At 41.2% G+C, this 12260-nt stretch overlaps 1 protein-coding gene across 11 annotated transcripts in view; it reads right to left on the bottom strand.

Annotated features, from left to right (window-relative positions):
- st3gal3b (ST3 beta-galactoside alpha-2,3-sialyltransferase 3b) overlaps window positions 1-7546 on the bottom strand; it is a 39835-nt gene extending 32289 nt beyond the window's left edge. For 5 of the 11 annotated variants that reach the window (XM_081722427.1, XM_081722426.1, XM_081722434.1 and 2 more), the window contains exon 1: window positions 227-362. In XM_081722427.1, the coding sequence (XP_081578553.1) occupies window positions 227-335 (109 nt within the window). In that variant the 5' untranslated portion in view covers window positions 336-362. Of the gene's footprint in view, window positions 1-226; window positions 375-7384 lie in introns of those variants that run through there. The other 6 variants (XM_081722428.1, XM_081722429.1, XM_081722432.1 and 3 more) reach the window with 3 other exon arrangements.
- Window positions 7547-12260: the final 4714 nt, after the last annotated feature.

Below are 12260 nucleotides of genomic sequence, written 5' to 3'. Positions count from 1 at the left end.
TGTAGCTGACTGTGGTGAGGGGGGGGAAAGTCGCAGTCACGAGGTTTAGACGCGCCCTCAGACAGATTAGCACGGTTTAAATATGTAACCAACAACCAGCAGACCTGCACACACGCGCACATGCACACCCGCAGATGCACTGGGTGGTGGTCTGATGAGGGCTCCAACACTAGACAAAAAACAAATAAGCATGCAAACAGTGACAGGAAGTCGGCGTGGGACTCACGTGACTTGGGGCCCCAGACGTGTAGATGCAGCTTTCTAGAGGAGAAGTAGATGAACACCAGGACCAGCATGGGACACAGGACAAACAGCAGTTTGCGTGTGTACTTCATGGTCCCCAGTCATTCACATGGTACCATCTGTTGCCGTGCCTACACAGAGATGGGACCGATTGGACAAGCTCAAACTGCAGTTAAGGCACAGCTAGTCTGGACAGATGTAGAAATAATATTCAAGGCTGGCAACCCCTCTCCCTATTAAATGTGGGAACACAGATCTGTGTCTGTTCCAAGTGGAAAATATAATACAGCTATAAACACCAATGAACACTTTAAAAAAAGAAGAAAAAAAAAAGGTTAAATAAGGCATGAAATATGAAGACACACATCGCCATGACGAAGTTACCTCTAGGTCATGACATTGCTCTGCTGGGCCCATGAATTGGCATATGTTTGTGTACTAATAGTTCTTAAGCAAACACAAACCTACTGGCTAAGAAGGAAACAGTGCAATTTATGCAACGCACCAAACCTATTTTAGTGTTAACAGCACCCCTTTGTGGCTAATTATGCAAAGAGAGAGTGAGGGTTTGCGTTAGAAGCCAGGTCCATGAGATAGTTCGCATCTAAAAAGGGCATCGCCTCCCGTCTTGAAAAAGGTCTCGAGTTGCTCGGTAACACTGCCAGGCTTCTCTATTTTAAGCTATGGACATCGGCGTCCATGCGATATACAAGCATTGCTTTCCAAGAATGAACACATTCGAATGCAAACGAGAGTTTATTGGTTAAAAAGGACCCATGTTCGACACTAAGGTCACGGTCAAAGTGGCTTGCAAATATTACCTTGTGTAATTTTCGTTTCTGAGTAAACTGTGATGATGGAAACAGCAATGGTGAATTCACAAATTTTCACAAGTATGCAGTTAATGAGATGGTAAATAATTTAAAATCTTCATGCTTTATCTCCATGCCCCATGAATTATTGATGTGTTTCTGTAACCATTAATGAATCCAAAAATAGCCATGTAAGGTATATTTGAAAAGGAGTCATCAAGATTAAAGCCATCTAAGAATTTACAGCAATGAGAGTAAATCAATCAAAAAATAAATTAATTCATAAATGGCTTTTTTTGCAAAGTTCTGCAGTGATCAGGCTAAAGTTCTCGTTTTGCTTCAAGGGTTCTGGCAGCAAAAAAACTTTGCTGACCAGACACAATGATGTCAGGTACTAAGTCACCTTGAAATAAGGTTACTGCAATTTAAGTCCTAAAATCTAAATGGTTTTCTAATCCTTGATGCTAATATATGCCGTCCTACATGAGTAACATCCTGAAAACCATGTATTATGATTTAATAAACCTTTCCAAAATGAAAACATACGCTAACCTTACATGATGCTGAAAGAATAGTACATGCCCTCATAAACTCTAGATTAGACCACTGCAACATTTGGTTGGCTGGCTGCCCAACTGTCTCTCTAAGTAAGCTTCAGCTAGCCCACAACGCAGCAGCCTGTGTCCTTACAGGAAAGGAAAGTCAGGTCACATTACCCCTGGTCTTATTTCATTTACACTGGCTATTACGTTCGGCACTGACTACAAAGTCACGGCCGTGACATTTATAGCCCTTAATGGCCTGGCTCTGACACATGTTGTTGATGGCTAAAAGCGCTGCAGCCCAACCCTCCACTCTGCTCAGCTGAGACAGACCAACCGTTAATCCCCAAGTTCTCCTGCAGCTCATATCGCTTAAAGGTTTATTGGGTATTTTATTTTATAATTCCTAGCTTGCAGGAACACTATTTTATGATGATACTTTATCATATAAACAGTGTTTAATCTTTCTGTAAAACATCTTGGGATGTTGGATGCAAAGGGCCAGTTTCATGGACATGGCTTAAGCCTACTGTTGGACTTAATTATAACATCAATGGTGATTCACCATTCAAAGTTGTTTTTAGTCTAGGTGGAGAAACCAGCGCGTGATGTGTCCACTGTTTAGGATAAGGACTGGATGACATAAAAGCGTTGTCATGGTGAAAGGGCATCATGCGCAGAACAGTTACACATATAAGCAGCCATCAGTCGTCATGTACTGCATGACACAGGCAAAGACTAAATGGTAAAAATATTTTCTAATGACTGAGGTCAGAGTCGCTGACCTTTGATTGTTCTGTTCAATACGCCCACAAGTTGATTGCTTGATGCCGACCTGACACGTAAAGTTCATTATCCTTTTTCAAAGGGTCCTCTCAACTGGGAGACACTGCAGAGACACTGTACCAGGGCTAAGAACAATGCCTACTGGATGGCATCAAAACGGTCTAGTTCATCTTGGAAGCGAGGGACTTTGAGTGACGGACTCACTGTAGTCTCCTCAAAATCTTTTTCCTTTCACTGTCTCTGAGGGGCTCCAGGTAGGGCCAGGTCATGTAGGTGATGGATGCTTTTTGTGGCAACTCTCAGTATTCTAGCTTTCGTAAATTAGCTCATTTTGTCTGATTTTCTAAAAGGTGGAAAATGATGAATGCTGTAAGCCTTTTTTGATGACATTGAGCAATATTCTTGTGCTACACATTTTAATTTATTCACAGTTCCAGTGGTAGCATCTTGAGTTGCCTAGCAGCACAATGAAGGCCCAAAGAAAAATTCTCAGTCTGGGTGGCTGGTCAGTGCTTTTATCATGAACAATCTTATCTGAATAAACCACAATGAAACCAAAATATGGATTAGTGTGAGACTAGCACAAGATTTCCCATAATGTTTTCAGTGGCCTTGTAACAAACACTGGCACAAAGGTTAGACAAACCAGCACGGTGCTATTTTTCAGTTCATTTATCCTGATTTGGCTATCTGTATTTTTGTGTCTCTTACCATGATGCAAAAAAATTATTTTAGTTTGCTTAATATTAAATGTTGGAATATTAAGCAAACTAAAATGATTTATCTGCATCATGGTAATATGGGATTTATGGTAATATTTTTATGGGATGCATTCATATGAAAGACCTAACAACCTCTTAAATTGGTGTAGTAAACCACGTATTATGTTCAGAGTGCAATGCATCATATTCACATTTACTCTAAATCAAATAAACACTAACATGAGCAAAACTAAAAATCTATCATGGGAAGGTTAAAAATGAGATATTTTTATCCAAGACAATTTTCAGATTAAGGGCCCTAGATAACCTTTGTAGTATGTACTTGGCTTCACAAATAATTTTAGACAAAACATATATGGTGATAAAATAATAGCATTATTCCAACCATACAAAAAGATGATAAAACCAGAAGCATGTGTGCAAGTAAGGGTTATGCAGGGTCTAATTGCCCCAAAGTATGCACACTTCTTGCTCCTCCAGCCTGTGCATTTGCAAAGCATCTCGGCTCAACACAGGTTTCCTGTTCGTTTTTAAAAATAAATTTGTCCTTGCCTTCTAGTAAAAAGCCGACTCCGCCCCAGGTTCACCGAGGTTGTTCCACATTTTTTAAAAGTGTTTTCTCCTTTAACTGTCGTCTATGGCCTGCATACTTAAACTAAAAACAGTCAGTTGGGGATTTTCACTGAGGCTCAAGAACCTCAAGGAACGACCTACAACACACGCTGCGCTACCGAATTACGAGAACCATGACTGTGTAAATTACGAAAAAGTAGTGACGGAAGAGCTGAGGGCTGCACCTCTGACATTTCTTATTCGTTCGCATGAAAAATCCACATCACACGAAACAGAGGGAGTGGATTTTTGAAAAAAAAAGAAGGGATATTTCTTTTTCCCCTTCTCCTTTTTTCATATGACATTAACATTCATACCATGGAAGAGATATACAGATGTTGAGACTGAATACATTTTTTAAAAATTCACTAGAACAAACATTTTGGAGACAAATTTTGCTTTGACTAAGACATAAATTCTGCATACCAGAGTGCAAAGCTTTCATTTAACTAATCAGTGATTTTCAGTACAGCTAGTTTTACAGTTCCATTAGCTGCATTGGGAGATAAAAGAGTAAGGGTTGAAACTATGGCCCAGGAAACAAAACAAATCTAGCTTCTCCCTGTATAAATAGAGGTAAAGATACTGAGATACAGAAAAAGTTAAAGCTTCAAAAAACTGAAGGGGAAGCTCAGAAAACTTTGTGTTCTTCTCTCCTCCTCTCCCCCTCCGTGAGATAAGAAGCTGAGGATGAAGATGCCCTGACAAAGCCTGATGCCAGAGACGAGAGTAAAAGATCAACAAGCTGAACCCCTGATAACCATCGGGGGTGCCACAAATCATGCAAAACTTCTGGACCTTTTCTGTGTAGACTTGCTGTGATTAACTGACCTACTTCATGGACCTACTCGCATGCCATGTTAGAGCACACAGCATAACCATGTTGAAGCCAATCAACCCATGACCTTCATAGATAATCATCAACCATCCTACTGGTATTGTGTGTACAAGGCATTTCTGCATCAATTCCAACACCTTCCCCTTACTGACTAGGTGGTACTGCAGCTCGGCCTGAATTGCAGGTAAGGACGTAAATTCAAGCTGCAGGTAAGCAGCGTAGATGTGGGTGGAGATGGAGGTTGGCACTAGGCACATATAGATCAGCATACTGAAAAAAGGGAAAGGAGTAGAGCTACCTAAGCCACTTTTAGGGCATTAGGGCATTGTTTTCTTGGAATAAATTCTAAACATGTCATTTTTAGAGATATATTGTTTAGGGATTTATTGATGAGAACAGAGGGTCTTTAAACACAAATATCATTCTGTGGTGATGAAGATATCTTCCAGGCTTGTCCTATAATTGATGATTTGATAGTTTACATACTGTAAAGGCCAATGGCAAATGAATGATATGAAAGTACAGACTGCAAGACTATTTTATGTACTGATGGGAATAGGATTTATCAAAAATATTGCCCTTGCAGCAGCAAGAAATCTTTGTCCAAAGTTGTGAACTTGCTTCCAAACACAGCTGATGAGATAAGCTTTGTCTGCATTTAGGGGGCTAAATGGATGGTGCATATCTACAGAAATGAAGAGGATGGACCCTAAGGAAGGAACATTTGTATGTGCTGCAGCAATGAAAATGTAATGGACTTGCTTTCCACAGCTGACAAGACTGATTAGAAGATTGATCTGAACAACCCTACATCAGACCTTATTGTGAATTTGTATACAATTGGTATCAAAAACTCTTTTGTTTGCGCTTACTGTTTTACTTACACTGAATATATCTAGTTAGAACAAAATCAGGCACAATAATACAATTATACACATTACGATGTTCCTTACATGTGCCAAGACACTTTACATATAGGCCTAGTTAACCTTCCCCCCTGCTGGAAATATCAGGACTGGTAATGGCAAAATTATATATGAACATCAGTATTAGCTAGCAGGTGCAGTACAAAGCCTCTGCTGACAATAATTCAGACTGCATTTAGGAAGGGCTATAAATGAAAAATGCAGGATTGTTGCAGAAAGCAATAAGATAAGACTGGCTTTATCTAGTAAGTACCATTTTCATGGAATCAAACAACAGACAGAAACTGTGGGACTCACTAGATATGGTTAACTGCATAATTTATAATTAGTGTATTACCACTAGATTACAGCATTAGATTTGACTTGATTTACGCTCTGTGACATTTCAGTAACAATGTCAGTGACATAGCTAGGCTAGCTGGTAATGTCACTGATAAGCTTCACACTCACCAGACTATATTTGTGTGTGTAATTTACACTGATACAGAATTAGAAAAAGTAGTGTTGAAAATGGTATAGAATGATCTTGAAATTAGAGAAATACTACATCACAAACAGGGTATGAGTGCAGAAAATAGCAAGCCATTTCTGAATTAACTGGATTTGACATTATTTCAAAGTGGCCACTGTTGCTGTCCAGCTCATTCAGATAAGTGCAATATGAACCTTGTTAATATGAACCACTGCAATCAGTTACATACAATTCAACTATAACCTATAGCTTTTTTTCAGCAGTAAATCAGTCTGGTGAGTGTTAAGATTATCAGTGACACACTGAAATTACCAGCTAGCCCAGCTATATCACTGACATTATTAATGTGAAATGTCACAGCGTGTAAATTAAATCAAATGGAAATACCAGACACTTTTAAAATGAGTGCTACATTTGAAGCGTACTGGACTATTCGCAATGCAACTTGTTGATGGCTACTCTAGGCGACTGGGCATACAGACGAAGCCTGTAGATGCATGTTTAACATTTGTATTACATCTAACGAATCTAAAGAAGAAAAAGCGACCCATCTTTCAATGTAGTAACATCTATAAAACGATGACCAAAACATCTAGAACTGGTTTATTTATCAGAAACCGTAGCCAGGTCGGTGCAGGGTTAGCAAGCGTGCTACCTAACAAGTGGGCTAACGCAAAGAGCAGTGTACAGATGCAGATAAATGTTTCTGAAATGCATACCCTAGCAAGGGAGCTAGCTAGCTAGTCATTTTGTCCGTTTGGCACCACCATAACTAGCTAGCTATACTCACACACGAACTTCGTTGGCTAACTGTAGAAAATCATATAACCTAGGTAACCTAACCTAACTAACTAAATTAAATAAGGGTTGCTATTCCTGAATGACTTAATTAGCTAAGCTACACAATTTCAGATAATAGCTGGCGTTAACGTTATTACCTGGGTGAAGAGAAAATAATTTATAGAAAATGGTTGAAAATATATATTTTTTAGTTTTTAGAAAGACTATACCAGATTGTGAGGAATATAACAGCTGTTTGCAAGTTAACGCTACTAGCAAGCTACAGCCAGATAATTTGTTTTCTGAAAATTAAATAACACAATCCAAGGATACGGGAGAAATTCAACGTACAGGCTCGCGGCGGGCCTAGCACGCGAGTTCGTTAGCTATCTGGTTAGCGGTTAGTTTAATGGCTAACCACCGTTCAGGCTAGACAAATTCTCAAAACCGAAGACTCATCTTCACTCAAAATGGGAACAAACAACAGCGTGTGGACATTTAATTCTCTGACAAATTAATATAAGAGGTATAGCTGGCCAAAAAGAGCGGAGGTAAGTAGCTAGAGCTAGCAAATAAGAAGTGTTAATTTCCTAACATAATCAAAGGTCCCTTACAACAACGTTAAGATGTATTTATTCAGGTTTTATTTACCTGTCTCTGTCTCTAGCCCAGAAGCTTAGAAAAATAATTACACTGTTGACATCGTTATTCCTTTTGCTTCAACGTGAATTGTATTCCTCTAAACGAAACTAAAATAACGGTCTAGCCCGTGAGGAAGATTGCGTCCTTGAGTGAGATATTTCGGGAATATACCCCCGCCCTTCTCTAAGAGGTGGTCCTTTAACGCAAATGGCAGACGTTGTGCTGCTGTTCACTGACTCTGCTAGTCCCATGGATAGTTTAAATCCAGCGATGTCTAGCAATTTAATTGGAATGATGACTTACAAATCTAACATTTTTTATTCTGACCCTATTTTTTCTTTCCTACAGTTTATTTGACATATATGGCCTACATGGTTAAATGTCGCTTTTCATTACTCAAATATTCTATTATTGATTTTCTCACATGACCCATGTTTAGCACCGTTCATTCCATGTTTTAGAAGCGTTAAGCTGCTGAGTTGCTAGTTCTCATCCTGCTATACCTGATAAAATAACATGCTCAAAAGGCACCATAGCAGTTGGTGATTGCATTTGTAGAGACCAATCAATAAATATTAAATCAGCTGGGTAACTTGAGTACCCATGCTCAGTTTTCCATTTGAATGTGTAGATCAAACAGTAGATGCGTTTATATGAATAAAACTGACTCCAAACATATATAACCCCTTTACGACTCAGGCTGCTTCTCTTTGTTTGAGAAAGTGCACTATCCTTACTTTTTGTTTTACTGATTGCAGATTAAAATTATGTCTAATAAATGTTAAAGATTAATAAAGGCCTTACAGAGCTTTGTAGCTTAAGAAACAATGGCAGCATTTTTCAAGATAAGGCAGGTCATACAAATGCCCACAATGGGCAGATTCAGATACCTTCAGACTACACCACAGAAGAAAAAAAAACTGCAGACTCTATGCATGCCTTTTTCACTGAAAACTCTTTCTGTGAGGATGAAGACCCCCAGAATGGTTCGGTTTGAGCTTAATGCCAAGCCCTGAGGAATCAACAGCTGAGAAAGTGTCTGTTGTGTACATTATTTTGTCTGGCAGGAACACAAACATGAAGCTTTTAAATATTTTGCGCATTTATTGTGCCAGAACAAGGTGCACACTAGTGCAAATGGCAGTCCACTGGCAGTCCAAACAGCAGACTCCCTTGCTACCTTCAAACACAGACAGAAGATGCTAGCAGCGCCAATGCTAACAGCACTAGTGCTAATGGTACTATCGGCGCAGCCAACGGTGCCCTCTCATCATCACGGAAAGGGATGTAAGGAGAGTGTTTAAAAGGGTGAATACCAGGAAGGCGGTGGAACCAGACGGTATCTGCGGGAGAGTCCTCAAAGCCTGCGCAGATCAGCTAGCCCCGGTATTCACCGACATCTGCAATCTCTCCCTGACGCTCAGTATCATCCCATCCAGCTTCAAGCGATCCACCATCATCCCCGTCCCGAAGAAACCTCGAGCCTCCGGCCTCAATGACTACTGCCCTGTTGCCCTCACATCAGTCATGATGAAGTGCTTTGAAAAGCTAATCAGAGACTTCATCACATCTTCACTGCCAGCCTCCATGGACCCACTGCAGTGTGCATACCGCCACAACCGCTCCACTGATGATGCAATTGCACATCTGCTCCACACCACACTGACCCACCTGGACAAAGGGAGGGGTAATTATGTTAAAATGCTGTTTGTCAAATACAGTTCAGCATTTAACACCATCATCCCCTCCCTACTCACTACCAAGTTGGAGGATCTAGGACTGCATACATCCCTGTACGACTGGATCTCCAACTTCCTAACAGACAGACCACAGTCAGTACGGGTGGGCATCTTGCGCCTCATCCACCCTCACCCTCAGCACTGGAGTGCCTCAGGGTTGTGTCCTAAGCCCCCTGCTCTACTCACTGTACACCTACAACTGCACAGTCACTTCCAGCTCCACCATCATTGTCAAGTTTGCTGACGACACCGTTGTCATGGGCCTGATCTCGGACAACGATGAGAGGGCCTACCTGGAGGAGATTAAACACCTGGAAAACTGGTGCCAGGAAAATAATCTCCTCCTAAACATCAGTAAGACAAAGGAGCTGATCGTGGATTGCAGCAAGAAGCAGGAGCGGCACTACCAACCTGTGAGGATCAGTGGAACCACGGTGGAGAGAGTAGATAGTTTCAGGTACCTTGGTGTTCACATCTCGCAGGACCTGTCCTGGTCCCGCCATACCAACTCCCTGGCAAAGAAGGCTCGTCAGCGTCTTTACCACCTCAGATGCCTAAGTGACTTCAGACTGCCCTCCAAGGTACTGAGGAACTTCTACACCTGCACTATCAAGAGCATCCTCACAGGGAACATCACAGTCTGGTTTGGGAATAGCACCAAGCAGGACAAACACTCCAAAGGGTAGTGCGTTCAGCAGAGCGCATCACTTACACGGAACTTCCTGACCTGCAGACCATCTACTACAAGCGGTGCCAGACCAAGGCCAGGAGGATTGTAAAGGACCCCACCCATCCCACCAATAGGCTCTTCTCTCTGTTGAGGTCAGGGAAGCGCTTTCGCTCCCTGAAGACCAAGACAGAGAGACTGAAGAGGAGCTTCTTCCCACAGGCCATTCGGGCCCTGAATCAGGGATGAGTTTAACTGCTGTATTTGACCCATTTTGCTTCTGGTTTCCGTTCTTGGCCTTAATATTCCATAAAAAAAACAAAAAACAAAAAAAAAACCACATACCAGCAATGACCCACTTTTTAGTATATTACCATGCCCTGCAATTACAGTACAAGGCTCAGTACGTCAATACTATGTTGGAGAAAACTTCCAACAAGTAGTTCATAAAACTATTTTTGAAAAGGTCACTTCAACTACTGGAACATGCCTTCCAGGTCACTACTGATCCCATCTTTTGGCAAGATGTCTTTTGAAAAAATAGGGCCAAATGCCTTTACATTTTTGTTAGTGAGAGAAGGACCTTTTCCTTCGTGGCACACAGGCTTGCACAGGGCTGGAAGGACGTTTAGAAAAAAAAACAAAACAAAACAAAACACTAACACTGTTGTTAAGGTCCAGCCATGGCATTTCTGTCAACAGATATTGATAGGATCCACAAACATGGGGTTTGGGTGAATGAGGGCCGAGCATGGAGCAAACTCATGGTGCATCAACTGGCCACATGCTGCAGCTGCCAGGTACCAAAGCTGGTCTACCTGCTACAGAGTAATGGCTCTGACTATCAAAGAGGAGAGGTCAGCTTCCATTAGTAGACCTTGCTTCTGGGCCCTGCACTTCTCCAGGGTTGAGCAGACCGTCTTTTAGGGGAGGAGGTTGTTGTAGCTGTCCTCCTGAGGCCCGCTTCTGTCCACATGGTGCACTTGGGTTTCCCCAGTGCACAGTACATTGGAATGAGGAAGGTGAGGGGTGTAATAAGTGCTTGGGCTGGCAGCACTGCCAAAGCCTTGCATGTGTGTTCTTGGGTGGGCACAGCCTGGCACAAAGCCCCAGTGTTGGTATCTTAAGTAGGCTACAGCGAGCCTGAGAGCCATGCATGCACTAGTGTGGACATGCATTCCTCATACAAAAGTCAGCTTTGTTTGTTAACACGTACCGAGCAACTAACATGGACTTTGAAGCTTGGCTTACATGTGTAGTGCTTACACTGGAAAAGTGTTTAGATGATATGACAGTCGCGGGCTGGCCAAACAAAAGGTTTCTAATTCTGGTGCTACACAATAAATAAATAAATAAATGAATAAAAAAATCTAAACCCCATTCTTAGGAAACTAAATTTGTCCATTAGTGTTGTGGCATGTCATGTTTCTTAATAAATCTCATACTTTTCTTTCATTGAAGACAAAAATGCTAAGTCATAGTCATGAACTGCTTATTTAAAGCCTTTCGCCTGTCTGGCAGCAACTACTAATAGTGTAGAACTAGTAGTCTTAGACAAACACTGATATTAGGTGATGTCACATAATACTGTACTTGTTACCCCACCATAAACTAAGCCAGTGAGACAGGATAGTGAACTGGAGTGCAGGGGCAGCTAAAAAGTGTCATTATGCAGCAATTGCTAAGCAGCACGAACAGGGAGGGAGAGAAAGAAGCATCAGACAAAACAAGAAAAGAAAAAAACCCAAAACCTAACTTACAAATCTAATGGAAAAATTATAAATCCAGGCTGATGGTGCTGAAAATTAGCATGATGTTGCCAAGTCACAGCTCAAATCACGAAGAGTCTCTAATAGGTTTACCACATGCTGCACCGCCATAGTTTTGCAGACAACAATTCCGCAAACACACCTCTTGACCTAGAGTTGTGTGTGCCCACAGATGATGTAGTTGCTTTCACAGGAAACTACATTTGGTGAAACAATGACTGATTTCCAGAGGAAGAGAGAAGACCTTTCGTTGAAGTCACTCAGAGGGGAAAACACAACTCATGCTTCCGTAGAGCATTGTAGTATTAAGATCATCTTAACAGATCATTTAACAATGATCTTTGTGCTACGATGCTTTTGGGTAACCTAGCTCTGAATGGAAGCAAAGCGTCTATTCCTATACAACAAAAAATGAACAAGTTTAATGTTTTCTGTTTAGGCTACAAATGTGCATTACAGAGACAGGAAGAAGCAGTTGGGGAGGAGGATGGCCTTTGAGTCCCATGCTTTTACTGACACAGTTGATGGTTGCAAACAGATGGGGAAATTCATAAATTATTCATCAAGGAAAAACCACAACAAACAAGGTGTCTGAAAGGCTAATGACATCTGTTTGGAAAATAGCATTCGTTTTGATTTCTTGCTGTGCATAAAAATCAGCTTGGAAATGGACATTTTAAGAAAGCAAGCACTTAAGAAATAAAAAGGTG

This window comes from Electrophorus electricus, chromosome 11 (assembly GCF_041902795.1).
Source record: "Electrophorus electricus isolate QZ-2024a chromosome 11, ASM4190279v1, whole genome shotgun sequence".
Classification (NCBI taxonomy): domain Eukaryota; kingdom Metazoa; phylum Chordata; class Actinopteri; order Gymnotiformes; family Gymnotidae; genus Electrophorus; species Electrophorus electricus.
Note: the sequence above shows the minus strand (reverse complement) of the source record. Positions and strands in the feature narration are given on the sequence as shown.